The following is a 27,123-nucleotide window of genomic DNA, read 5'->3' as shown; positions in this document are numbered from 1 at the left end:
AACATGCATCCTCTGGATTTAGGGAAGGGGAACAAACAGATGGATTGTCTATTGAATAGAAGAGCGGACTGAAAAATTTCTGGGACTTCCTGTACAAGGATACAAAAGAAGAGCAAGAAATGCTGTCCTGGAGCATGTGCCCCTATAGAAAGTTGGCATGGTGGTTGTTAAGGTTTGATGTTGTAAAGGGCACTGAAGTTACTGGTTGAGCCTTCTGGGTGGTTGCTGCAGAGCCTGCAAGGGCTGTTTGTGTTAAGCTGTATTGATTGCTTTGTGTATAATTTAATAAAGTTGAAGCCTGCTTTCTTTCCTTGCAGCTATGCACTGCATCTGTCCTTGTTGGAGTGTTCCCATGGTAATCGCAGGCTGGATTTTATTAGTTTGATTTACTCAATAAATAAATAGAAAAATAAAACAAGATAATTACCCAACAATGAATAGCTACTGTACGAACATAGGGAAAACTACACCAAAGGCCACTGGCAAGAGGCAGCAGAGTGCAGAGATTCCCGGTGTGATCTCTGGGATCTCCACTGGCCCTCCCTGCATTAGGTGTCAGGCTCTGATGTCCCTATGAGTTTCACTGTATATAAACACTTCCTCCTGGCTTCTCATGTGCATATCATTATCCTTGTTAAACAGTGGCTGCAGTTTTCATGTTTCTTACTGCTTGCTCTGAATGGCTGCACTTGTGGGGAAGAAACTTCCCTTTCTCCTCAGAGAAATGGTGGGAAAACCTGTGCTAATAAAATAAACATCTAAGCTTCACTGAGGTTTGCTCTCCTAGCAGACTATTAAATGAACACACAGGCAGGCTGCTCACAGGTCCCCAAGCCACTCAGGATGCCAGCCTTGCTGGGACACGTAGGGATCCTGGCTGGACTCATGATAACCACAGGGCAGACCAGGACATGGCACAGGTTCCTGTTGCTATAAAGATTGCAGGACGGCCACTTTTTTAATGGAAGAATGAAAGCAGACTGTTACGGATGTTTACTAGAGGACAGGGAGACTTTGGTGGTGAAATCGCACCTGATGCTTAAAATACAGAAGCCCAGTCATTTCTTTTTACAACACGTTTGAATGGATTTGCAACAAGCTGTTCATAAGCGTTAGGAGCCTGGCCGCCTGCTGGAGGAGAGCAGCGCTTGGCACCGTTTGCGATGGCAGAGCCGTAAGTGTGGCAGCGCACTCAACACTGACAGGAAAATTTGGCTTGGGGCTTCCCCAGCCACTTACTGCAAGCTCTGAGAGCTGCTGACAGCTGAGAGCTCCCCTGGCCACTCCAACAGCCAGTGCTGGGGGAAACTAGAGGCTCTTTGTAGCCTTGGGACTGGAGGTGCAGAGCAGGAGCCACTCTTCGGGAGCAGGGTCTGTCTGCGCTGCCTCAGCTGGCTGCAGGAGCTGTAAAGAACCATCTAACATCCCAAACTCCTCAGCCTTCATCTAACTACCAGGACAAGCAAAACATTTCTTCCGAATGCTCAACACAGCGCTGATGAGAGGGAGCAGTGCAGGATGCACCCAGTGGTGTTCAAGCATCATGCTAAGCTGTGCTTTAATCAGAAGGAGATATTGTTATCCTTTCTTCTCTAGAGAATCTCTCACAAGTGCAAAACTTCCTGAGAGCATCTGCTGAATGGCTTAAGTCATGCCAGACTGTAATGCTTCTAAACTGGAAACTCGTTTGAATGCTTAGTCAGAGGCAGCTGTGATACAGGGTAACATTTGAGACTCTTGTTCCTATCTCAGTTACAGCAGCGCTTAAATCTTCCACTGCCGTTAATGTGTTTTTAAAACTAGTAGTAAAATGTCAGTGCCTTTGTGGAAAAACGATCATAAACTATCATAAAGAGAAGATTCCCATGACAGCAGACTGCTCCCACCATCAGACCTGTAGAAACTTGGAGGCCTGGGGTTTGTTTCTTCATTTTGCTTCTGGCCTGCTGTTGCCTGCAACTCTTATCATCTCTCTGCAAAACAGAGTTAGAAACTTGTATTTTTAAAATGTTACAAGCTCTTCGGGGACGCATGTTTCAAAAGGGCTGAGCTTTATTAAGCGCCTCGGTTGCTCTCCCCTGCGGTGTGAGGCACTGCCAGGCCGGCAGCCTCGGCAGGGGCCTGGACTCGCTTCTGAGCCCATGGCTGCTGCTTCTGAGGCCGGGCTGCCTCACAGGAGCCGTGAGCAGCGGGCCGGTAATTGTACAGTTTCACCCTGGGAAACTTTCCACTTACGCCTCGGCTGATACTCACCCTAGACACTGTTCTGGAGCTATTTATTACACACGTTCAGGAGGGGGAAGAGTGAACAGTTTCACCTTGACTTTCCCCAGCAGAATAGCGAGAGGATATGGCCAAAAGGAAATGGGAGGAAAGCTCTTATGTGGTGCTTCTCTGTCCACGGAGGCAGTAAGTGCTCTATCTGGGCACGCAGACTGTCCAGACGCCATTAGCAGGATTTGTTCGCTGCTAGCGCGAGGTCTGTTCTCAAGGTCTTCTCAAGCATTTGGAAAGCACTCAAGGGTAGAGCTTGGGAGCCTGGAGCTGGGAAGACGGCCCCCGCTTCTCTCCCGCTGGGGCCCGGCGTTGTTTGGCAATGACAAATGGTATTTTGTGATTCCAGCTAAAAAGTGCGGGCAGCCCCTGCCCGCTCAGAAATCCATCATCTTGAGCCTGGGCCTCTTCTTCAGACATGGGGTGGCACTTTAGGGTGAAAAGGCAGCGCCTGAGGGGCAGTGGTGGAGAGGAGGCTCTGGGTGGCACATGCGCTTGCAGGAGCTGGGCCTCAAGCCCTGTCCCTGCCCTGCTCTTGGTGCTGTTGTGCCACAGCGACACGCAGGGCTTTCCTCCTGCTCCTGTCCCTGCTACCGGTGAGGAAAAGTTTGTTTCATTTAATCAATTTTCATGTGCAGGATTTCTTTTTGGGTCTTCCATTTTGCTTTCCCTCTCCTGTTTGGGCCCTGAGCCAGTTCCCTCGGGCTCAAGGCCGCCTGCGTCCCCCTTGCTGGGATATGGGTTCCTCGTGCGTGTGACACACAGTGGCACGTGTAGACTGGGTACGCGCACCACAGCAGCAGTCGGAATAGTGCTTCTGCTCCGTGTTTTCATCAAAGGTTTACAAATCCCATTAGTCATTGCAGCTGAACTTGTGTTTCTAGGAGGGGGCTTTTATCTCTTCAATTCCAGCAGTACAATTAAAACTTGCATCTTCCACATGTAGATACTCTTTTATTTGAGCTCTGGTGGCTGCCTGTTCTGGTGGGCTAGGGCATGGTGTGATGTGATGCAGTATGTGGGATGCAAGATCCGAGCCCACTAGCATCTCCTAACTGCGGGCTGTCAGCTCCACGTCTCCCTTTTTTGTCAGCTCATGTCACATCCTTAGCATTTTTGTTGAATGTTTCTTGTTTGCTCTGAGAAAAAAAAAGGGGGGGGGGGGCTTGGGAAAACAAATGGTGCTTCTTTACTGAGTTGCAGTGATTTATGCATATGTCAACATGAACGAGGAAATGCAAATGCTTTCTACTTTTAGATATGTTAGACTTTTGCTTAATAATACTTCATGCCAGCTACTTTGAGGGCATTATTGAATTTCTTGGGTTGTTACAATCATTTGACCTTCCGCCTCACAACACCGCATGGGGTATGTCTTAATAGACCTGAAAGGTATGGCCTGCTGTGACTTGATTTTATTTACATTTATGTAAATAACACCATGTTTATTTTAAAATGACTGAGCTCCCTTAGTTGCAGCTCTGGCTTGGTAAAGGTCACTGAAAGGACAGTTAAATTCCTGTAATCTAAAATTGGAAGGCTTCACTTAAAATCATGCTCACTGTTTGCCATTTCTCACTTCCTTGCGCTCAGCCAGTGTAACTAACTAGACCGTTCTCCTGCATTTCCTGCTTTTTCACTGACTTGCCCAGCGACTCCAGTTGGGCTGCCAATGACGGAATGATAGCTGACAGAGTCCTCGATAATATGAAAAATGTAACTAACTCCTAGGTTACATTTTAGGTAACTGAAGCTCTTCATTCTCATAACTGACTGTCCAGGATCCCTGTGTCTCTAACATCAGAGCTCCATCTCCCAAGGACAACTTGAACAGTCAGAAAAGGGAGCTGTAAGACACTACAGGTGTAATGAGATAAGTCAGTTGCTGGCTTATCATGTTGGGCTGGTCCGGAAATCTTCTGTCAAAATGTTTTCTCTCGTGTCAGGACTCTCTGATTTGACAGCTGTTAGTGGAAATGCACCTATGGGTTCTGGCAGGCAGTTCTCGGCAGCTGAGGGACCCTCTGCAGCAGCGGCTGGCGGCCTGCGGCACGTTCTGCTCGCCCTGTGAGCACCCAAGGCCGGGCAGCCCCGAGGCTTGAACTTCGGCTTCCAACATCCCAGGTGGAGACAGCTCCAGGCTACAAGCACCATTATATGGCGTGGTTTTCTCAGTCGTGAGTTACAGCTATTTTGTGTTCAATTAAGTGATGACATATGGATGGGGCCACATATAGGGAGCAGCAGACTGAAACTGTTGTGGGATGGCCACTTAAACCGGCTCCCCTTCCATCAAGCCTGGCTGCATGTTCCTAACCTCTCACTTGGGCTGCCTTAAGGCATATCAGAGAGTTAAGTCTATGGAAAATTAATCTCGGAGAGGAGGGCGGGGTTATTCTTCTGTGAATTTGGGACTTCTAAAAAGTAGTTTGTGACAGGAAAAGATACCAAATGCTGGCTTAAGAAAAGTGACGAGAAGTTTTGGCTGGGAGCAAGTGGGAGAAAAGCACAGGACTATTCCTTTGGCAGCAGCTAGCCATGAGAACGGTTTAGTTACAGCACCACGTTGTACCTTGACTTCTGAGCCTTAGCTGGGATGTGGGGTTTAAGCCCAGCGCTCCTACCAGTCACTACTTACACCAGTGATGCCAGTAAGCAATCAGTCAGTGCGTGAACTGTAAATACAAAACACTGAGGCTCAGATCCTTGGCTGTGATTTCGTATGTCCCAGCCAAGTGCCAGCAGTCAATAAAGGGGTGGCTGCTTGGAGACACCTTGCTGGCTGCTGGAGCCACCCCACCCTCGTGGAAACACAGAGGCTGCGAGGCCTCCGTGAGGGCATGAGATCAGTAGCTTCAATTCAACACTGGCCATGGCTGCCTTTTTGCTTCCTTGATATCTGCAATCATCTTCCCTCTTATTGCTGCTCTGAAATAAGCTTGGAAAGCCTGGCAAGGCCAGGCAACTTGACGACACAGCAAATGGCTTTGGGCTCCGCGCTCCAGCAGAGTGCTCATTCCCACGAGCGGGCGCAGAGCCCGTTCAGCAGGACTGTGCCTCACACCTCATGTACAGCGTGGTCACTCGCTGGCTGAAAACCGCTGCATGGGGAACTGCCACGAGCCGAAGTCTGTGCCTTCTAACGCACTTTGGCTTCAGGGGGATTACTTGCACACCTAAGCATGTATAAGGCTGTTTGATGCTGCCATTTGAATTATTTCATTTTAAAAAAGAAGTTTTTTAAGAGAGTTTTTTAAAAATCATTATTATTAAATATAGTCTGCATGTGCAGCCTCTCGGCTTCCTGGCGCAGGGCACAAGTGACCGTTGAGCTGCTGTAGAAGGTGGCAGGTATTTGCCTGGTTCATTGCTAATTATTGCTTCAGTAAACAACAGCTGTTCTGATGCCGCTCAGCTTCTCGCTTTGAAAAGATTACAGTGCCCAAACTGTAGTCTGGTATTATTGAAAAAAAGAAAAAAAATGTTATAATCATTTCACTCCCCTACTGCTACAGATTTTATGGGCCTTGTAGTGTACTGCTATGTCAGGCATATTAATTGCTAGTGAGTCGATGTTAAGCAAATGAAACAGCTTTGTGCAGTGTTTGGACACTTGGTTATAGACAGTTTAACAGCAGTCTTCTGGAGAGACTCTACATTAGTCTTAGATTATTTTTCAGCACTAAGGAATGGCTCTTTGAAAGTAACTATAAAATAAGCCATCTCTGCCATGCAATAGCTGTAATAAGCTGTTAAGGTGCCTTGCAAAGCATGAGGTCAAAGGCAGTGTGTTCTTCCAGCCACCCAAGAAGTGTAATAGCAACTAATTAGTGTGGATCCTTTAGAGGCTATTGCTATTCAAACAGGAGGGAAGAAAGCAGAAAAAGGGCAAGAGGGACCCTACTGTTAATATCTGCCCTTTAGATGAAGGACTTGTTGGTATTAACTTAGCAGACGGTGAAGGCCTGACCCAGCACAGCACCGACTGTCACCGATGTGCTCTTGCCACTGAAAAGAAAAATAGTCCCGTTCACCAAACGACATGGTTCGTGGCCTTCTACTTTCTCACTGAGAAGCAGGATTTATAGGGGCTTCTGCCTTGATTTATTGAGGAGCCAAATTACAAATTAACTCTCTGGGCACGCGCACGTATGGCTGCACGACACCAGCCCAGCCCTTCCTCGGTGGACAGGGGCTGAGCTCTCACCGGCCGCGGTCACGAGCCGGCGGCAGCGCCCAGGCAGGGCCTTGCAGGGGTCCCGGCCGCCCTCGGGGCGGCTCTGGCCAAAGCCGCTGCCTCCAGTGGAAACCACGGCCTGGCAGCTGGAGCTGGGTCTGAAGCGGCCGACCTCCACACTGTGCCCTTTGCTGGCTGCAGATGAAAGCCATCCTCACTGCAGTCAAAAAAAAAAAAAAAAAAACCGTATTCCACTAAACACATGTGCAAGCACCCTTTGATTGCATTTAAAAAGGAAGAAGGTGCTAATAGCATGGCTACTCATGGCACGGCGCCAAGCTGCTGTGCAAAGGGCCTGGCTGTTAAACAGCATTTTAGTGCTGTTACACTCAACAGGGGGCACCCCCAGACTCCATGTTGGTCCTGTCCCCCTTGGGGACAGGCTGGATGTTGGTGAGGGGCAACGAGCGCTGCTGCTTCCTGGCTGTGGGAAGGGCAAGAGACACACAGATGCCTCCTGCCTCTGTGTTTAAACTCTGCGTCGCGCCAGCTTTGAAGCCTGTGCCGCCCTCACAGCTCGTGGCCACCTTCCCCACTTGTGGGTGGGAAGTGTTAATGAGTGGCCATGACGGAGCTTGGGGCACATGTGGTGCTGCCAGGCCTCTTACTGTCCACAAACGCTCCTGGCGACCAGGGGCCAGGCGGGCGCCACGTCCACGGATCCATGGGGTGCTTTCACTCATGTATCTCTATATTTCTTTGAGGGCGGCCAGGCCTCCGCGGGGCGCAGCTCGAGGGCGCCGCGAGAGCCTTTAAAATGGCGGCCCAGGCGTGCGGCGCCGCCGGCCGCGGCCGTTACCGCCTCCCTGCCCGCCAGGGGGCGCGCGAGCCACGGCCGCGCCGCCGCCTCGGGCGCCCCGGCCGGGACGGAAGGAGCGGGGAGGCGGGAGGGACCCTCCTATTTTCGGGGATTCCTGACAAATGTGCAGTTTGTCCCACTATATATATATATATATATATATTTTTGACTTTGCATGCACCGGGGCTATATTCCTGTCGCCTTCTTATTCCCCTTGCTTAGCAGCCCCGTAATCTCACTGAGCCTCTGCACCCTTCCAAGCGCTTCATCCCTCGCCACCAACCCTGGCATTCCCAAACGAGCTGTTTATCCCTCGTGCCGCCTCATTCTTTCCAGTCACCGCGCCCGTGCAGGCCGATACATACCTTTCATAGCAAGATTTGCATTTCTTATTCCGAGCTATTTTACTTGGAGCTGCCGGTATTAAAATGCATTTTGTTTGAATGGGCTCACTTCAGCGAGTGATCCAGATTGTTCTGTATGACTGCCCTGTCTTCGCCATTATTTGCCACTTCATCAATTTTTGTCATCTGCTACTGTTGGCATCACTTTATTTATTTATATACTTTTTTAAGATGTACTACCCCTATTGCAGAAAAGAGTGTCCAACTTTCTGCCCCCTGCAACCCTTCTGCCCCATCTTTTCCCAGTAGTTCTCGCCAGCAAATAAGATTTTTCTGGACTGGATAACGTGGCTATAGTTATTCACAGGTTTGAATTTGTCTTCAGCCGGTTCTTCTTTTAGCTTTCCCTGCACTGTTTTTTGATTGATGTGAGGTTAATTGGTCCATTAGATAGCTGTTCCTGTCATTTCAGCTCCAGAATTATTCCTGAGCTTGGAACGTGGAAATATTTCATCGCGCTGGGCTGCGTATGCCCCGCATGCCCCCACTGCCGCAGACAGCTTAAGTGTGATTGAGTAACTAGAGCCAGCTGAAACGTCTTGTCGCCTCGCAGCATCCTTCTTACTTTCTGCACCTCTTCCTGCTCCCCCGAATCCCACCAGGCTTTATTAAGAGAGCTTTGTGGGAACCATTAACGCCAAGCTGCATAATTACATTGCTCTGAGCTTTGACTCAGTCTTTAGGAAGAGGTAAAAAAAAAGAAAATGCATGCGGCTCTAGAAATTTATATTCCTCAATGACAGAATTTTAAGTTAGTAAATTAAAAGGTTTACTCAATTTACCTAGAAAGTTATGGTAATTAACAGTTAGAGAGTCTATCTGCAGAACTACTAGAGGCACTGAAATAAGGTTGTGAAAACATGACACGCTAATGAGCTGCCATGTTATTATGCTCGTGCTTCACCTTGCAAATTACACATAAAGCTCTTACCTACTTTCTTTTTTTAAAAGGAGGATGGTTTTGCTGTTCAGTTTGCCTTGTTTAGGATAGTGTGAAACAATATTCTGTGCTGGGGTGTATGTGTGTATACACATATATATATCAATTTTTATTTAGGTGATATGCTTTATTTCATCCTTGCACAGATCAGACTTTTATGTATTTGCAAGTCTTTGTTATTGTATGTGTTTTTGTTAAGGCATGTATGTAAAGCACAGTGCAGTTATACATCTCATGCCAATGTATGTGCCCCACTGCCATCTGTGTGGCTGCACAGCCAGGGTTGCATTTCAGACCCAGGTGTGATAACCGGGCCCCGTTGCCTCCCCTTCATACATGCTGTTACGAAGGCAGGGCAGAACGTGCCCAAACTTCTGACCGCCTGCTCTTTTTCCCTCTATCTCTGTCACTGTGCCAGGTGCAGTGTCCAATACTTTGTCTTCTGATGAGGAGGTGGCACAAGAACCAAACCTTTGCACTATCTTTTGCCCTGAGTGGCCTAAGATGTTGTTAGTGACTTGCAACAAATAACCTTTTTGTGATGGATTAAGAAGCTGAACGGTTTTAAAATGTTTGTGCATTAATATTGAAGCTCTGGCATCTTTATTTATATTACTATTAAAATAGAAAAAAAAGAAAAGGACAAGGGGAGCTTTGACTCACATTAGTATTTTGAGTTTCTGGAGGGCTAGCCTAGGCAGTGACACTTTTAAATTTTGTCTCATACAGTTACAGCCTTTCTGCCTCAAAGCTAAAAACTTTGGAGGGAAAAAGATAGTGTTTAAGCTCTGTCAGTGTCATGGCTATAGGCCACGTGTTCCTTTCTTCATAGGAAAATAAACATTGGCACTTGCCCATTAGTGAACTGGTTCTCATTTTGGCTCTTTCTTGGTCACAGCCTCTTCAGCGACTTGCGTGAGCAGTCAAAGATTGATTTAATTTCGTAAGCAGCGCACACTGAGTCCGCAGCACTAACGGGCTGTAAGTGAGAAGCGGATCTTCTGGTTGGTTTGGATGTGGCTTCCCGGGAAGGGGCACGAGTGACTATCTGTGTCTGTGCTGTTCAGTTTGTGCTGTGTGATGCTCTTTGCTTTGGCTTATTTTTAACCCTGGTGGCTTCTAGTAAGTGTCAAACAAGCAGCTTCTAATAAGCTGTTTGGAAGCAGTTTCTGTGAAGTGTCTTGGCTTTGCATTTCATATCTCTATGGACTCTCCCTTGAAGGTGTGCAGAGCACCCATTCACACGGCTGTAGTTTGCCGTTCTGCAATTAACAGTAAAGAAAGGCAGTAGCACTTACGGAAGATTTTACTTTTTTAGTGGTATCTTTAAAATCATAGCATACTCATTCGTAAGTGTTTTATTTCACCAGGTTTTAAACTTGGCCATTGCAGACAGAATTCAAACATTTTGTCATCTCAGGTTCTCTGCAAATGCAGCTTATTCTCTCCTAGACAATCATTGCAAGCTGCTATTTTATGCACTGCTTTCCCCCCCCCCCTTTTTTTTTTCCTCCTTTCATTTACAGTCATTCAGCCGTCACTTAAAAGTGCTTCTGAAGAGTGGCAGAGTGGCAGTGGTAACTGGCTTTTTTTTTTTTCTTGTCAAATGCAAATCTCTCACCTCCCAAGTGTGAACATACAAAGCTCTCTTACTGGTATATATTTTTTTAATAACAAAATTAGGCCACAGTTAGCTAAGCAGAGTGACCTGATTCGTGCTGGATCAACATGTTACCAACTCGAGGTTGTCACTATAAAGCAAGCGTGGTGAAGTCTGCCTGTTCCAACTAAAATCAAAGCAGTCTCTTGACATGCAGCCGTGCTGAAATCAGCACTTTGCACAAAGCGGGGCTAAATGCAGACTGAAGGCTTTCTGTGTGTGTATGCAACTACCGGTCCCCAACTAATTATTTATAAACAGAAGACGTTTTGTTGTATTTTGACCTAGGAGGCTATGAGAGAAAGCAGAGTTGTTGCTTGGCTTTTCCTTACCTATGGCAGATTTGACTTTGCAAGGTGTATTTAATGTTTTCTCTAAAGTAGGCCACCTGAGAGTCCCACGGAGTAATTCCCTCGCTGAGTTAGCAGTCTGGCCCATTAGAAAGATGGAGGGGGGGAAATAAATAATAAAAAAAAAGATACTGCCAACTGTGAAGCAAATGAATCGATACCGGTGCAAGTGGATCCGTTCGCTTCTTCCCGCATAACCAGAAAAGCAGCAACACAGCTGTAATGTCTGACACACAGATTTAAAAAACAAATATAAACACGCACACGAACACACACATTGGGTTGGCTTTTATTGGAAAGCCTAGATGCAATCTATAGTTATCAATTTGTGGAAAATTCAGGACACATATAAAGTTAAGAAGGCAAATTAAAAGAACAATACAAATCAGACGAAATATACATCTCAAAATATCAGGATAGCATTTTGACTGGCAATGCCTAAAATACTTTGAATCTCCTTTTTTTTTTCTGTAATATGCTTCTTTTAATTATACATTTTTTTTTCTTTAAAAAGATCTTTTGTTTACATATTCCCCAAGGTCACTATTTCCTGCAGGAGCATGTCCAGATCACAAGTCTTTTTTAGCAAGAAATAGGCTCATTATACCTACTAACAAGGCCACTAATTGGCTTGATTTGACTTCATCTAAAATGATCACCAACAGATACTCTAATTTGTTGTTTATTGGTGCCAGAACAAAGGAGAAGGAACTGGTACACGTCAAGTAGAAGATATATTTCATTGTTGGCATGTTATACAAGCTTTTCATATTCAAACAGAACAGAAACATTTGACATAATTTAGAATATGAGCCTATTTGGACAGAGAGCACTTACAGCATGCTAAATACAGTGCTGTGGAAGAGCCACCCAACAGAACTGCAAACACCTAGCATTTCACATTTCCAAAAATGATACGCAGATCAATGACACGCCTCGGGGCTCTGACAGATCCTCCGCTCTAAATTTAGGGCCCTCAAGACTTGAAGGGTAAAAATACTAACAACTAATCTGTGCTTTCATTCTAATAGATGATTAGCATTTGTTACATGTGTACTTAGTTCTGTATGCTCTACCAAAGACACACATACAGGAACAGCACTGGTACTGTAGATCCAGTAGCAACTTGGCTGGGAGAAGTTCAAATCTGTTTATCAAACAATCCTAATGTGCAATTTGGAGTATGTAATACCATAGAATCTCAGAATACAAAGCAGTTAGAAAACTATTTTTATTACATCCACTTGAACCATTCATAGTTAAGACACGTTCACTTACTATGTTTTGTCATTATAATACATGGATAGAAATACTGTGTATATTTCAAGGAACATCAAAAAACCCCAATTTTGTCTCATCTTAAAAATATTACTTTTTGCGGCTGAATTTAGTGCTCATGAGAGTAAAGCTCTGAGAATGGTTTCAGCCAAGAAGTAGAACAGATGCCATAGATGCCATCGCAGGCTTCCTATGAGGAACCAGCTGCACGCTTCAGTTCTGTCCTGCAACAAATCAGATACAGGGGGGTCTTGGAGCAGGGCATGCCAAATCTATGCGGTGGTGTTGAGATGCAGACTAGGCACTAGGATTAGACCTTCCTCTCCCTCCCCATGGTCAGTCTTCGCAGTGGTGGGGTTCGATGTGCCCGTGGAAGGCCAGGGACCGAACCTACGGGACAGCCTGCCTGCCCAAAGAGCCACTATGCAGCATCAGGCCAGAGGGACACATCCTCTGTCTGCAGTCGAAACGTCTAAGAGAGTTGTACTATACAGAAGACAAAGTTGACATAACTGGATGAAACTACATCATTTCTTCTTCTTCTTCTACATACAGTTTGCCGAGCACCTGAGACACTATTCTCTCCATTGTGAAACAAAGCTTCTAAAAAAACAACAGAAACCCCACTTGGTACGAATAAATGTCCATTTATTACATCAGGGCCGGAAAAAGACAGGGAAAACCCAACCTATTAAAGTCTTCCATCATAATAAACGAGACTTATTTGGTTACTGTGCCTCCTAACAATGACTGATGAAGTGGCACTGGCCTGGGTGACGGGAGCGGTACAGGAGGGGAGGGAGCTGCGCGCGGATTCCGCCAGCCACGCTGGCGTGTTCCACCCTATCAGCACTGATAGATGCACAGCTTCAAACCTAATACAAAAATATTAACACTTTTGGACATTAGTCATCACTGTTGTTATATCTCTACAATATAATCCTTTATACTGTACAGCTATAACATAAAAGGTGCAATTCCTTTTTTTTTTCTTTAAAAAAATCACACACAGCACACGTTTTTATCATTTTATTTTTTAAGTATAAACTTTTTTAAACACTTTACATAAATTAACTCCTCTGAGACTAATATTTGATGTACAGTAAATTGTAATTCATATAAAAATCCATAAACAACTTGTCTCACATAATTTACAAAAAAATCAGGGTTTCCTTTGCTTATCTATAACAAGGATTCTACTGCCATTCCTCCCCCCAAGGCAAACCATGTTAGCATTGTAAAATCCATTATTAAATTCCCATGGTAGCATAAGTCACTTGTGCCAATGTCCTTTTAGAAAGCAGCACAGTTTAAAGCAGTTGGGTTGTCTATAAACAGTAATTTTTGCCCCATGTTTTAAAATTAACAGATATATATCACATCCTATGCAGAAAGAGAGAGAAAAAGAGAGAAAGAGAGAGACTACTTCTGTAAGCAAAGGTCAACAATTCAGTAATATTTGGAAACACTGTATGGGTCTGTATCTTAATTAAATACAGTGCCTCAAAGGAACAGACAGCCTGTTGAAAAATCTTTAGGCCTTTTTTCTTTTTGTTTTTCTTCTTCTTTTTTTTAATACTTCTCAGTCCAACTTGAGTGCAGCGATATGCATATGTAAACATATTCTTTAAAGCAGATCACCTTTAAGGTCATTGAGAAAAAAAAAAGTTTTGTCATTAGCAGTATCATTCTTCTGGAAGGCGCTCCTTTCGTTGCAGAGTCTGTTCGGATTGTGCTACAGAAAAAAATCTGAGCAAAGATGTAAGCTTAGGCTCAAGTAGTAATGCAGCAAAACAGTTTGGTCTCCTTTTTAGAAGACACTTGGTACACGGTCTCTTTGGCAGCCTGAGCTAAGCCAGGGTGTTACCTCTTTCCTATCTCACTTTGTCTGAGGAACTGTATGTTGTTAGCGCTGTCTGCTAATTCTGGATATTGCTCCACAGAGAGTACATAGTACCCATCGTATCCTTGTACCTTCCCAGCACTCAGCAGCTGCCTCTTTTCGCCTTCTGTCCACAGCCTGGCGCCCTCCTCCCCGTCGCGCACGCGCTGCTGCTCCCTGGCCCAGGCGCTGGCGAGGGCTCTCTGCCGGGCCTGCTCCAGGATGCGGGCCTTCTCCTCGTCCAGCGTCATGCCGTAGCGCACGTGGAGCGCCAGCGCGCCGTACTGCATCTCCACGTCGGCGAACCTACGAGTCCTGCCGTTCACCACCGTCGTGGACTGCGACACCGTGACGTTGATGCCGTTCTCGAGGGCCTTCCGCCCGCTCGTCAGCCGCAGCGTGCCCAGGTCGCTCTCGGGGGAGGTGGTCTTGATGAAGTAGTGAGTGTCCTTTCCCTCAATGGTGAAATGCAGGTTTTCTAGGTAGTAGGCGTTGTTCAGAACAGCTGCCACTTTTATGCAGTCCTCGTTGGCGATGTTGAGCACGTTCGTCTGCACTTTGCCTTGGTTGACAGCGAGCATCACCCCTTTCCCAATGAGCGACTTCACCGTAGCGAACCACAGCCATGACTTCTCTGCACCGGATCTCCGTCTGCTGACCTGCACTTCTGCCATCTTTCCCAGGGAAAGGAAAGCCTTTGCTTGTCTCGCCACTTGTTGTTGCACTCCAGAAATCGGCTGTAAACAAGAACAGACAGAAGTTTTACCAACCATCTGTAGCCCTCGAGATGCCAAACAGCCAGGCTTTCTTGGTAGGCTGCCCGTGGCCAACAACAGGATATGCCACAACTGACAGCGCCAAGGAGTTAATTAAATCTACATACAGCTTGTTCTGCTGCACTGCAAGACTATAGGGTTGGCAATGTTCAGTGGGTTTTTTTCTGTCCCCCTGAGAACCTGCATATGCACAAAAAGTGTAACTAACTCAAGACGCTATTTAGTGGGCTACACAGGCTATGTCTTTGTGATACTATTACTTAATATGGGAAAGAACTATCATACTGCAGTACTGTTCATCCTTGGAACCTGTTTGATTGTGATTCCGGCTTTTCAGAAGGAGTAACAGATCATGGGATCTCTTAGGAAAGCAGAGATTAGAGTAACAGTGAATCTGGCTTCAGTGCTCTATGCTGGCTGTTATAATACCCTCATCATCATGGGAAAAACCCTGATTCTTTTTTTATTTTCCAAATTAGAGACAGTAATAAGAGGTTGGTTATACTGCTGGTTATACTGTTTTCATCCCATACAGATCTGACCCAGCCCCTTCCTGCAGGTCTGCTAGATGTGGAAGGGTAGAAGCATTACTGACTTATTAGTTTGACTTATTACATTGACTTATATTTACATGTAGGTTTACGGCAGTGTTGCAGTGATGTCTGTGGTTCACAGGAGCAGTAACTGTCTATCATGGTTCCATCTAAACTGAGTGTTTTGCAGGTCATGAAGCTCCACTTCAAAATAAGAATAAGTCTATGTCTCATGGGTAGCTACAGGCACAGGCAGAACTGCAGGGAGTCTGTACGTAAAGGCAGTAAAGGAAGGGGAGGAATCGAACCATGATGATAGTCTTTACAGTAAAAGAGAAAGAAGCAAAGAGTACAGGGCAGAAAGGTGGAATATTGGGGAATGATGCCCTTTCTTGCAAATAATTGCAGAAATTGATGAAAAGGGATCTGTGAAAAAGCTACAGCCAATTAAGTCAGGTGACCTTTCATTTCACTTGCTCTGGTGGAGGCCATCCCAGTATCAGTGCGGTGGCTGAGGGCTAAACAAGACCAGCAGCTTCTCTCTGGAGAACTGTTGTGAGGGGGAGGAAACTACAGTTTCAGTATGTTGTGTCCAAGCCTGTGGAAATCAACTCTGCCTAAATGCTTGGTGAGGTGCAGAAGTTCCTAACTGAAAGGGCTAGGGTAGGAGAACGTGTAACAACGTCTCCTCGAGTATGCAGAGCTATGCGTGCGCTCCAGGCATCCTGTATGGACAGGGGAGAGCCAGAGGAGGCGATGTGGTGGCCAGGGCGCCCATGAGAGCGGCCGCAGCGAGCGGCTCAGCGGCGCGGCCAGCAGAGCTCGGGTGGGACTACTGTGCAGGAGAGGCACGTCCCTCTGCCAAACCTCGGGCCTCAGCAGCTCTGAGAGGTGAAGGAGCTGCCGTTGAGGGAACTGGGGCCTCAGCAGCTCTGAGCGGTGAAGGAGCTGCTGTTGACGGAGCTGGGGCCTCAGCAGCTCTGAGAGGTGAAGGAGCTGCTGTTGACGGAGCTGGGGCCTCAGCTCCGAGCGGTGAAGGAGCTGCCGTTGACGGAGCTGGGGCCTCAGCAGCTCTGAGAGGTGAAGGAGCTGCTGTTGACGGAGCTGGGGCCTCAGCAGCTCCGAGCGGTGAAGGAGCTGCCGTTGAGGGAGCTGGGGCCTCAGCAGCTCTGAGCGGTGAAGGAGCTGCTGTTGACGGAGCTGGGGCCTCAGCTGCAAACGAGGAGGAAGATTTTTAAACAGCTTTGGCTGCGTTTTTGAAAAGCAGTCAGTTATTATAGATTACCGAGTTTATCTTCCAGTTGACTCGCTCCCCTTTCAGTAAAACACTGTTTAACCCATTTGATACATGGCTGACAAATGAGGCCATGGTCTGCTCCGTCTTCCCAAATTTCTGGGTAGGAGACCAAGCAGGAATCATTAACCACCTCCTAGAGTCCTAAACCAGCCTTGCTGGTAATCGCAGAGGATGGCTCCTGGGGGAATTGCACACTGGCTCTCACCTCGTCTCAAAGGGGGGGATTCCTGTCTCTCCATACTTGCTAATAAGTATGGATTTCAGCTGCTCTCACACCTACATGAAGGCTGCAAAGCACAAGACACGCTCTAGACGGCACACCGCCCAGTAAGAGCACTTTGTAATAGCAGAGCTTGTTCATTTTTAACATGCATCCTCGGAGCTCTGAGGCAAAACCAGAACACTGCAAAGCTCACTTTTGCCAGAATCTTTCAAAATACCATGTGCTTTGTGTGTTTACTCCTGGCTGCTGGTTGTAATTGCTTGTTCAGCAATGAGTATCATACCTGCAGCTTCTTCCTACCTGGGAATTTTTAATACATTTTTTTCCTCCCCTTCTCTGTCTTTCTCTGTGATGTCTCATACCCCGGCATTCCTCACTGTTGTTGAGTTCTTCACTTGAAGGAAGATTTTGCCAACAACCCATCTGTTCTCATCTCTTCGACTCGACCGGTTCACTTGGTGGCACGCTGCTTTGTGCTGCTTTACTGAATAGTTGTTTTCTCTAGCCTTTTGAGGCCTAAATAAACAGCTTCTGATAGTTCTTCACAATACAACTCCTTTTGGTATGTTCCCTCTGTTCCACCCTTTTAATGATTTTTGCCTAAATTAAGTTGTAAGGGTGAAGATCATATCTTTTTTCTTCTGGAGCAAGATGTGTTTTTGATTCATGACTGGATTACTCATTTAACGGTCTCAATATTTCCTTTCTGAGAATTCCAGGATTTTAGAGGGCATAGACTTTTGACCTCTGAATAACCTGGGTTTGTAAACATCATACTCTTAAACACTAGATTTGGATTTTAAACTTCACATTTATTCCTTCTATCATCAAAAACTGTAGCAGGATTTCTAGCTTTCACTTTAGTATTATTATTTTTTTCCATAGGAAAGAACTTCATAAGCACCTGGAGTTCTGGTTTTATGTAACATAATGGGTTTTACCTCAGGTAATTTCATTTTCAATATTTTATCTTTACATATAAAATATGGTTAATATTAAAGAGAGTAAAACTGTGGTGGTGCCTGGTATGCATAATTTATATCACCTGTTCTTCTGTTTTTTTTTTCCACAGTCTATTTTTTACTACAATATTCACTTTCCACCTTCAGGCAGAGGTTAGTATAAATCCAATCTGTAGTTTCTGCCAGGAAAATTAAACATCTTAAAAGGGTCTTAAAGTTCTTTCCATTGATTACTCTCTTTCTGCATTTTTACTATGGCCGAAAGCAAACAAAAAGTTTATTTAAAATTACACCTAACATAGTAAATTCATAAGGAAAGCACAATCTGTAATTTCCTGAATTCTTTTGAAAACAGATAAAATTTGGAGGTATGGAAAGTACTGTTCAGATGAAAGTTAGAAGGTAATACTCAGAACTATCTTGCCTAGTAAGTTCTGAGTATAGAGGAATATTGTGTTTGGGTTGTGTATTTGGTTTTGTTTCTTACTGGTATATCCTCCCATTGCTGGCTCTTCACAAGTTCATAAGAAGGTTCTGTTAAATCAAATTTGGGAACAGGAAAACCAGGAATGGCGTTGTGCAGATGGAATCCAAATGTCACCAACCAGCTATTAACATCTGAAAGAAAATTATACAACAAGAAGAAAAATATTAGATTTGTTCCATATTTTGCAACCGTTACCATTTTCACATGACGTAACTTTTGGCATAGTTGATTTTCTTCTGTACCATCACAGTCATTCAAGAGTCTTCCTTTTGACCTGTATGGCTTTAGGTTTGTGTGACTGCCAGGAGAGCCTGCTGGCGTAGGGAACAAGAGTCTAAGCAAGTCCCACGCTACTGAAGAGCTGCACTGCAGCCTTCTGAAAGGCACTGTGGGTCTCAGCTATTTTAGAGGCCTCAGTGGCTTCTAGAACAAATATAGGAGCACAATTAAAATGAGATTTCTTTCTAAGAAAGCCTAATCAAATTCGGATTTCACGATCAGACTGAGACGATCACTCTTTGTCCACACATCATCATCAATACTTTAGAACAAAGTGAACAAGTACTGCAGAGCACATCCTGTCTTTCCTACATTCGTGTAACTGAATGCCTTCAAACTACAGCCGAAATAATACCTGCACACTCCATTACCTTTCATAGGAATTGGCAGATATTTTTTAGTGATTCAAGAGAAAGTTCCCCCTCTTCATGATGAAGCTGGACCGATGAAATTAAAAACTAATAAATATGTATTACAGTGGCGTCCCTAAGTAGACGGATGATACTCTATTAGCATTAAATAGCATTATTTTTGATAAGCAAAGAATGCTAGCTAACTAAAAATTGTTGGGCCAGTAGAAGTACTCTTCCTTACTAATTTCTGTCTTTCTAGGCTACTTGTCACATACTTAGCAGAAGTTAAGTTAGCTTAGCAGAAGCTGGTAGAGTATTGGTAAGTCCAGTAATTTCCATTTAAGAAGACCACAAATATCTGGAAGAAGGAATAGATTTTTCCAAATCTTAAAAGAATAAAAAGTATTTATTTTAAAATATTTTCTAACCTTTCCAGATAAATGATAAGCCTCATTAAACTCTGGATCTAAAATTGCCCTCCAGTTAAATTAGTCACTGTAGCACTAAGCTTATATATGCAGTCTGGGTCTACATATTCTGTACACCAAAGATGTTGATAGAAAAACTGTATTTTAAGGGCAATTTTTGAACTGACTACCTTGTCTTCACTGTCACCAAGATTCTGATTGCAACTGCATCCCCTATAGCACATGGTGCTAAGAGAGGGCATATTCAAGGGTCTGCTGTCAACCTTACTTTCAGGAAGCCTGTTAGCAACCCTGTGAAAGGTGCTGTGTGCTAAATGCAAGTGCAAATTCACTTGGTTCCCAATATGCTTCTCTGAGGGACAGTCTCACAACTCATTTCTAAGTGGAGCTCAGCCCCTCCTGTAGTCTGGCACTGTCTATGTAAAATAGTTCAGATTATTTGCACCTATTCAGTTGTGGGAATTCAAGTTTATTCAGCCATGCATTTTTCAGGAACATCTGCTGATGTGCAGTCAGTTTTTTTTTTTTTTAATTTATATAATTGTGTATTACGCTAATCAATGTATATTACTCAATCTAGATCAACAAAAGCATATGGGTTTCCTAATAATAACTCAGTTGTATACAAAGTGGCATCTTGGCCGCGTTCTATTGCCAAAAGAAGTTCTTAGTCATTTTCCTACGTTCTGTTCCCCATTCCCTGCTCCTAGCTTTGTACTCATCTCTCTGTCAGCCAGTTTATTGTAGCAGCCTTGCAGGAACTTACTTGGCAAATATCAACCAACTTCTAGTGGCTACCTATGTCAATATCTAAAGCTACATGCAATTTTGATATACCTTTTATTATCAAGATCTCCCATTCATTATTTTACCATTTCTGATCAGCGCGTTCACCCTGGTTAATCTCACTGGAAGGTGTCTAATGCTTCCTCATAAGGAATTTTCCCAAATATGACACATTAAGATAACTCTCCAAAACTGTGAATTCCAATCTAAATTGGAAATCTGTAGTTTCTTTTCCAGCATCCTCAGATTAACTCCCGCCCAGATCAATTTTGTTGATCTGCTCCAAAATGCCAAGTTCTTTCCTGAAGAATTATCTTCCCCGAGAGTTTCTCTTCTAACCTTCCCCAGACAGTATCCTTAGCCCACATGATCAGATTCCAGATTTTGAGATTACAAAAAGACAGATTTATGAGCAAGTGGGAGGCAGTCTGGCAATTTAAGTAGAGTTCCTTTACCTGTGATATAATCCTTCACATCATGTATCTTACTGGCTGGGTTGTTGTTTCTAAACATGTACAAATTAAAAGGAGCCGGATCTTTCCCAATTCTTTTCCAGATCTCAATATCAGGTGTTGTCCATCGGCCTGCCATTATGTCATAGTCTCTTTCTCCAAAGTGGACTAGCTTGGTCAGGGGGTCATACAAGCCTCCATGGAAGCCTATGACCAGCTGAAAGTCAAGGTTAGAGTCAAAGTAGATCTCTCCGTAAGCAGTGTATTGAATTTGCTTAAGCATGAGACCATTGCTACTAAAAACAGCCAGTGGTGTCCCTGTATTGTCTGAGGCAATGTAAAACTCATCGCCACTGCTAATTTCCATGGCAAAAAGATGCCCTTGCAGGTCGTAGTAGAGGGATGTGATTTCGGAACTTGAGTGGTTGTATACGTGAGTTATCCTGGTTGGATAAGTAAGGTCTGCATAAAAGAACTGGAGATGCTGTCCAAGGCTAGTTTTAGTGGAAACTCGCCGCCCGAGTCCATCGTAACGGTAAATGACTGTCCACCCGCTGCCTTTGCTATACACTCTGGTAAGGAGGCCCTTGGAGCTGTATTCAAAGATCTCAGTACCCCTCTGACGCAGGAATCCATCTTCATCTAATCGATACTGAACATCACCCAGTCGAGTTATTCTGTCTCTCAGGTCGTAGCGAAGCGGCGTCAAGCGGGCACTGTTACTGGGGTTAAGTAAATGGAGGTTGCCATTCAGGTCATAGTTGTATCGCCACATTATTTTTTCATTTAGATAGACTGTCTGGAGCTGACCATCTACATCGTATTCATAAGCGTATTTTGTGGTGTTGGCAAACGGCCCAATCTTAATTTCTCTTTTTGTCACTCGTCCCATGTTATCATACTGAATTGTAATCCAATACATTAATGACCTAAATATTTCATACTGAATTTCCTTGATGCGGCCATGTGCATCAAAGTGTTTTGTGTAAGTCATTACGGCCGTAGAAATGATCTGGTTAATATCATAATAGATGACTCCGAATTTTCCAAACTGTTCCACTTTCCCAGAGATATCATCGAACTGGTACAGGTCGATGGGCAAGGGGGTTTCATTGATGACGCCCTGCATGCTAGTCACTCGGAAGCTATTGTCGTAGCTGTAGTCGAAGCGGGCATTGACCATCCCGTCCTCGCTGAAGCGGAATATCTGCCTGTCGATCAGTGGGCCGATCTGCCTGTATCTAATGGTGCAGATAAAACCATCACTTTGGAGGTTGACTGTTTTCAGGACGCCTGCTGTCTCATCGTAAGTAAAGCTAACTCTTGTGCTGTCGTACAGAATCTCTGAGAGCTTGGTCTGCCGCCGGTACTTGAATAACACTCTTCGGCTCGTCCCCAGGAAGGCGGTTTGAAGGAGCTGCCCTTCTTCATTGTAGTCCATTATAACTGAGGCATTACTTTCAGGGGGGTTGTAGATGTTCCGGTAGTAGCCAATGGAGCGGATGGTCTGCATGGTGTGACGAGCCACGCTAGGCATGGTGACAGCCGAGAGCCGATCCAGCAGATCGTATTCGAAGATGTACTGCCGTTGGCTATGAAGCAGGAGAACCATCGACTGAAAATTAAGAACAGGATTTACCATGTGACAAATGGTGGAGTGTCACCCCCACCCCCGGCACGCACGCATATACTGACACTATTTCTTGACAAAAATGTGACATTCCCACTTGAGAAAATTATCTCCTCTTTAATTGAGTTATCCTTGACCTTGCATGTTGTTAACATCTCCCTGCCTAATTTACTTGGATGCTTAATTGTAAGGGGTTCTGTAATTAGTGGTTCCACATTCATAATTTGCTACTTGTTATGACTGTATCACTCTTTTATCAAGCACTCGCAGCTAAACAGCAGATTGTCAATGGATTCAGATAAGTCATGTTTAATGTGGGAAGAAGCAAAACTGTCTTAGAGCCATTAACTCACAAGGAGAACAACATATGGGAGAAACAATTTCTCCCCTACAATTAGAGATAATTTTGAACAATTTGAATAGCCTGAGATCCCCGAATACTGCATTCTTGTTCGGTAAGTGCTTAAGACAAGGGCAAAACAATTGTTTGATTATTTACATCAAAAGGAGCTACTCAGAATCATTCTGGGATTTTTTTCTGATGTGTGGCTACTATGAATCATAGCTCTTGATTAAATTATGTCAGCAATGACTAGGAAGTAATACTTGCTGAACAACAAATTCAATAGAAATATATTTAAACTCCAGAAAGAAATGGATTTTGTTTTGCCATAGTAGGCATGAGATCTCACAAGGGAGATTTTCACAGATATTTCAGAAGGACAGCTATAATTCTGCAGTCATTATACATAAAATTTTCAGATCTTTTCCCTACCATTTAATTGTAAGCTGCAACATATAGCAAGTATAAATTGACAGCTGTAAGTATTTAGAAACAAGAACTTTTCTTTGTAGCCAAAAAAGAGAAAAAAAAAAAAGTAGCAAAGTATAAAATCATGTCTACAAACATGTTATTTTCAACTGAATTGCATTTCAGAGATCTAACTCCTGTACCTTGTTTTAAGGGTTAAGATGAAAGATAAAAAAGGATGCTTCTAGCTTGTGGCCTAAATAATTTAGAAAGACATCAATGCCTAGAAATTAGCTAAAGCTTGGTTATATACCTTTTGTATAACACATTCTCACATGAATCATATTGTTACTTAAGATGAATGGAATGTGCTTGTACTGTCTCTCGTGTACTCAGCAGTCAGATGCCACATAGTGTTATCGCAGCCTGAGTATTTTAAAAAATCGGAGTGCTCTTTACCTTTTCCAGATACGTGTAGCTCCACGTTTTCCCGTCGGCAAACACTCGGGACACTATCCTGCCCTGCCCGTCGTACTCTATTTTCTCGCTCGTGGTCCCTCGCTGGATGCTGCCGATGTGCCCGCTGGACGAGTAGGTGACGTTGACAGCCATCAGCTTGCTGCTGGGCAGCCACAGCGTCGGGTGCCCCGACGTGTCGTACGCGATGCGCAGCAGGAATTTACGGTGGTCATCGTAGATCTTCTCCGTCTTTGTGGTTCGATCGAAGTCAACTGAAAGGAGGTTTCTGCCATTAACCTTTGAAAACAAACAAATGACACAATAAATCATGCGATTTAAACAGTAGCCACCTATTATTTCCACCAAGTGCCGGCGATTCTTTAAATATCATTTACAGTGATTCATTGGCTGTGTGTGTAAATTAATTTAGGAACTTCTTGATATAAATGTGAGGTACTACATTAGCAGCTACTTTAAAAGGTTTCATTACGTGAAGAGATGGCCCAGAATTTGTCGCAATTTGTGTCCTTTCTTGATGCTTAGCCTACTGTTGAGAAAATACTAAAAGATACGTGCTGAAAACCTTTGTAATAAATGGTGCTATTTCAGAGGACAAGCTACTTCATTTGCAGGCAGTATAAAATACATATATGTATATAGCAAATTATTGTTAAAGCATATTCCCAGCAGACACCCAATTCAAAACAAACACCCTAAGGAAGAACCACATCCCAATCCTCCACAGCAAGTGTTTTTTAAAGCAGTAAACACAAAGTTAAGATTTTCAAAAGCATGTTTAATCCTCCAATTCAGATTAAACAGTTTCTAGAGGAAAGTTTTCCCCTTCTGGATCAGATGAAAATTTAATTCTGGATTAGATCCATAGCAGTAATGTATTTTAGATGCTGAAATCTTTAGTGGTGATTATGTCTTTCTCCTAGTTCCCTGGCCAATTAAAGCAATTAGCAACTGGAAGGCTACTGACCTCCTGAAAACAGTTAAAACTGCTTCTGAAACTGCCTGTCTGGTTTACTGTTTCCATACTGGTATCTAGCAATTCTCTATTCCTCCCATACTCAACTGTTTAATACAGAACCCTCTCTATATTCTCTGCTCAACTGCAAAAGTCTCCTGCTGCTGCTGTGTCCAGTTATTCCAGGTAGGGGTGAAACACGGATAACTGAGGTTTTTTCAATGCTGTATCTTGCTAACATATGGGAAGCTGAGGACAAACGGACACGTAGCTGTGTTTATTACGGATTTAAAACAAAATCCTTTTCTAAGTACTTACAAGCAACAGAAGAGATGCACACATTACAAAGAGGTGGAGAGAGATGGTCAAATAGCAGTTAGAGAAAAAACAGATACGCTGATCAGAAAAATGACAGAAGGATTTTAACATTTTTCAGGGCTGCATGTTCAAAATCTGTGTACCATGGACTTTAGTGCTTTTTCCCTGAGGACAATGAGATTCTAAAAGATCAATACAAATTAGATTCTACATTATTGGCATAAAGGGTACTAAAGTGCTAGTGATGGGTCAGAGGGAAATCTGAAAAAAACACCCTCCAGATGCTCCTTTGTGTTTAAATGTCTGTATGTGTGTACACACAAACACATGTATCAAATATACAGCATGTTTTTTAGCAATCTATATTTTAATATATTAATGATCTCTTTTTTCTTGACTTGCTCTTTTTTTTTAAAAAAATGCAATCACTAGTATGACAACAAGCTGTATTATCCATTTCAGAACAAAAATCATGCTTTCATGAAAATATTTAAGTGAGGAACACAGTCTAGCAGATGCAGAATAGTTATTTTGCATATTCAGTGTGCCATCAAATGTTTTTTAAATATACTTTGAAAATTTAATGCTACAAGGCTGATTCTAATAGTAGTTTAAATTTAAACATAAAGCATTCCCATTCTCTTCCCTTTTTTCTGCTTTGAGGACTTTTTACATTTCCATTTTTCTTCTAAACTTTTACAACATTTACAATTAAATCATTTGCCTAAATTCCCTCTTCTGTATTCAGTCATCTTTATCTCAGGCTTCCATTTCTCAGCCTCTCCTACGCATGCCTGAACTCATCTCTGTCTCTCCCTGTCTTGTTTCTCTGAACTCTCTCCTCCCTTTCTCTCTCCCCTCTCTTATCTTACATCTAATTATGCTTTTTATTAATTTTCCTGCCTGTCTCGCAGGTTCAGAACCTGATTTTCTGAATCAGGGCAAGGAGAGAAGGGTGGCTTCACGGTCCAGGCAGATGTCCACGCACATGTGGTTCATTCCTTGTCCGAGCTCATTCCCCCGTTGGAAACTGCTGCAAATTCCCTCCCTCCCCTCCTTTGCTGCCTTATCCACTGAACAGGGTAACAACGTCCCTCGCCTTCTCCCTGCCCTGGCTAAAGAGGAGGGGAATGCAGGAAGGCAACTGCTTTCTTCAGCCAGATGAATGCTCCCAAGATCTGCTGGTGGAGCTCCAGCATCAGACAGATGCCTGAGCTTTTCCTGAGATGGGCTGTGCTTACATAACCTCATAAGTGACAGTTAAAGTTACCAAAAAAAAAAAAAAGTGTTGGGGATTCACTGGACACCAGTATGGGACTGGGCTGTCACATGCCAGCTACAGCGCTGCTGCCAACTGAAGTGTTCTACTTAACAACAGGGCTCCTCTGCCAAAATGCTGCTACAGCAAAACTTAACTGGGTCTTTTTACTTGGTCTGAGACAATCATGCTCCAAATATATTGGATAACTCCGGGCTTTACTATGATAAAAACAGTAATTCAGGAAACTTTCAGTGAATAAACACTTTACAAGACAAGCCCGTGACAGTCCCTAAATACCATCTTGCTACATTTTGATAATTAATGTGTCCATCTGCCTTGCTCTGCTTTAACTTTGTTTTTTCCTCACAGCAGCTCGCTGAGCAGCATGAAGCCACGCTGTGGCACTGCTGCAGGAATGCCAGCCCCACACTGCTGTGCCCTAACAAGGTTCTTCACAGACACACTTAGGAGTGGATAGAACTAATATACGATAAAAATCCAATAAATCACCATGGATTGTATTTTGTGGTGTCACATGCAATGCATACAAGGCAGTAACTGTGTGTCTCATATGCGTACCTTTACAGGCAATATATTTTGTCACTGATTTTGTCTAAGTTTGTCATCTTTGCAGCAAAATGATATTGACATGTCTGTTGGTGGAACGATGAGCAAGAATCATTTATTCTTGTTCTTTCAGTTGTGTTCTCACTACTTTCCTCCATCAGCAACATTTTTGTAATGTGTTCCCACATAACCCAGTTCCAAGAAAACCCTTCCACTTTTTCCAAGTTTCTTTTCTTTTTGAAGCACTTTTTTCTTACTAGCCAGTATTCTCCTCCTGCCCTACTTCTCCCATATATATATATATACACTTTTAATTACCACTATTTTATCTTAATCTATAATCTTTCACGTTTTCCCTCTTGTTAAATTTCTCTGCTGTTTCTTCTTTCTGCTTAACTATTTCAAGTTTGAGTTGTGCATGATGCTTCTCCTACCTCCTCTGTACTTGAATGTCAAAATTTTGCCTCAGTTATAAGAACTTGACTCACAGAGATTTGTTTTGCTGCCAAAACCAACATATCATTGGTATGGTTATTTTGTTTTTTCTTGAGCTTCCTTCACGTACGAACTGGCAGATATATTATCCCACTTTGCTAAGTGATGAAATGGCTACGAACTAGAACCACAAAGACAAACATGTAAGCATGGCCTCTCTAATTCTTGACCTTATCCACGTGTATTCAGTGTTGCCAAAGCCACATAAAAGTTTGCTGTTCTTAGGCAGCAGCCATTGCACATCATGATTCTTCCTTCTTGGGAAAAAA

The 27,123-nt window shown here is 43.8% G+C and overlaps 1 protein-coding gene across 4 annotated transcripts in view; it reads right to left on the bottom strand.

The window, feature by feature from the left end:
• Positions 1-12,956: 12,956 nt before the first annotated feature.
• Positions 12,957-27,123, bottom strand: part of TENM3 (teneurin transmembrane protein 3) — a 292,279-nt gene continuing 278,112 nt past the window's right edge. For all 4 annotated transcript variants that reach the window (XM_088524633.1, XM_088524634.1, XM_088524635.1 and 1 more), the window contains 4 exons: positions 23,241-23,537; positions 20,404-22,015; positions 18,103-18,233; positions 12,957-14,561 (listed from right to left, as the gene is read on the bottom strand). In XM_088524633.1, the coding sequence (XP_088380759.1) occupies positions 13,806-14,561; positions 18,103-18,233; positions 20,404-22,015; positions 23,241-23,537 (2,796 nt within the window). In that variant the 3' untranslated portion in view covers positions 12,957-13,805. The remainder of the gene's footprint in view (positions 14,562-18,102; positions 18,234-20,403; positions 22,016-23,240; positions 23,538-27,123) is intronic.

This window comes from Tinamus guttatus, unplaced genomic scaffold (assembly GCF_059628265.1).
Source record: "Tinamus guttatus ecotype Peru unplaced genomic scaffold, ASM5962826v1 Tinamus_guttatus_pri_ptg000213l, whole genome shotgun sequence".
NCBI classification, from domain to species: Eukaryota; Metazoa; Chordata; class Aves; order Tinamiformes; family Tinamidae; genus Tinamus; species Tinamus guttatus.
Note: the sequence above shows the minus strand (reverse complement) of the source record. Positions and strands in the feature narration are given on the sequence as shown.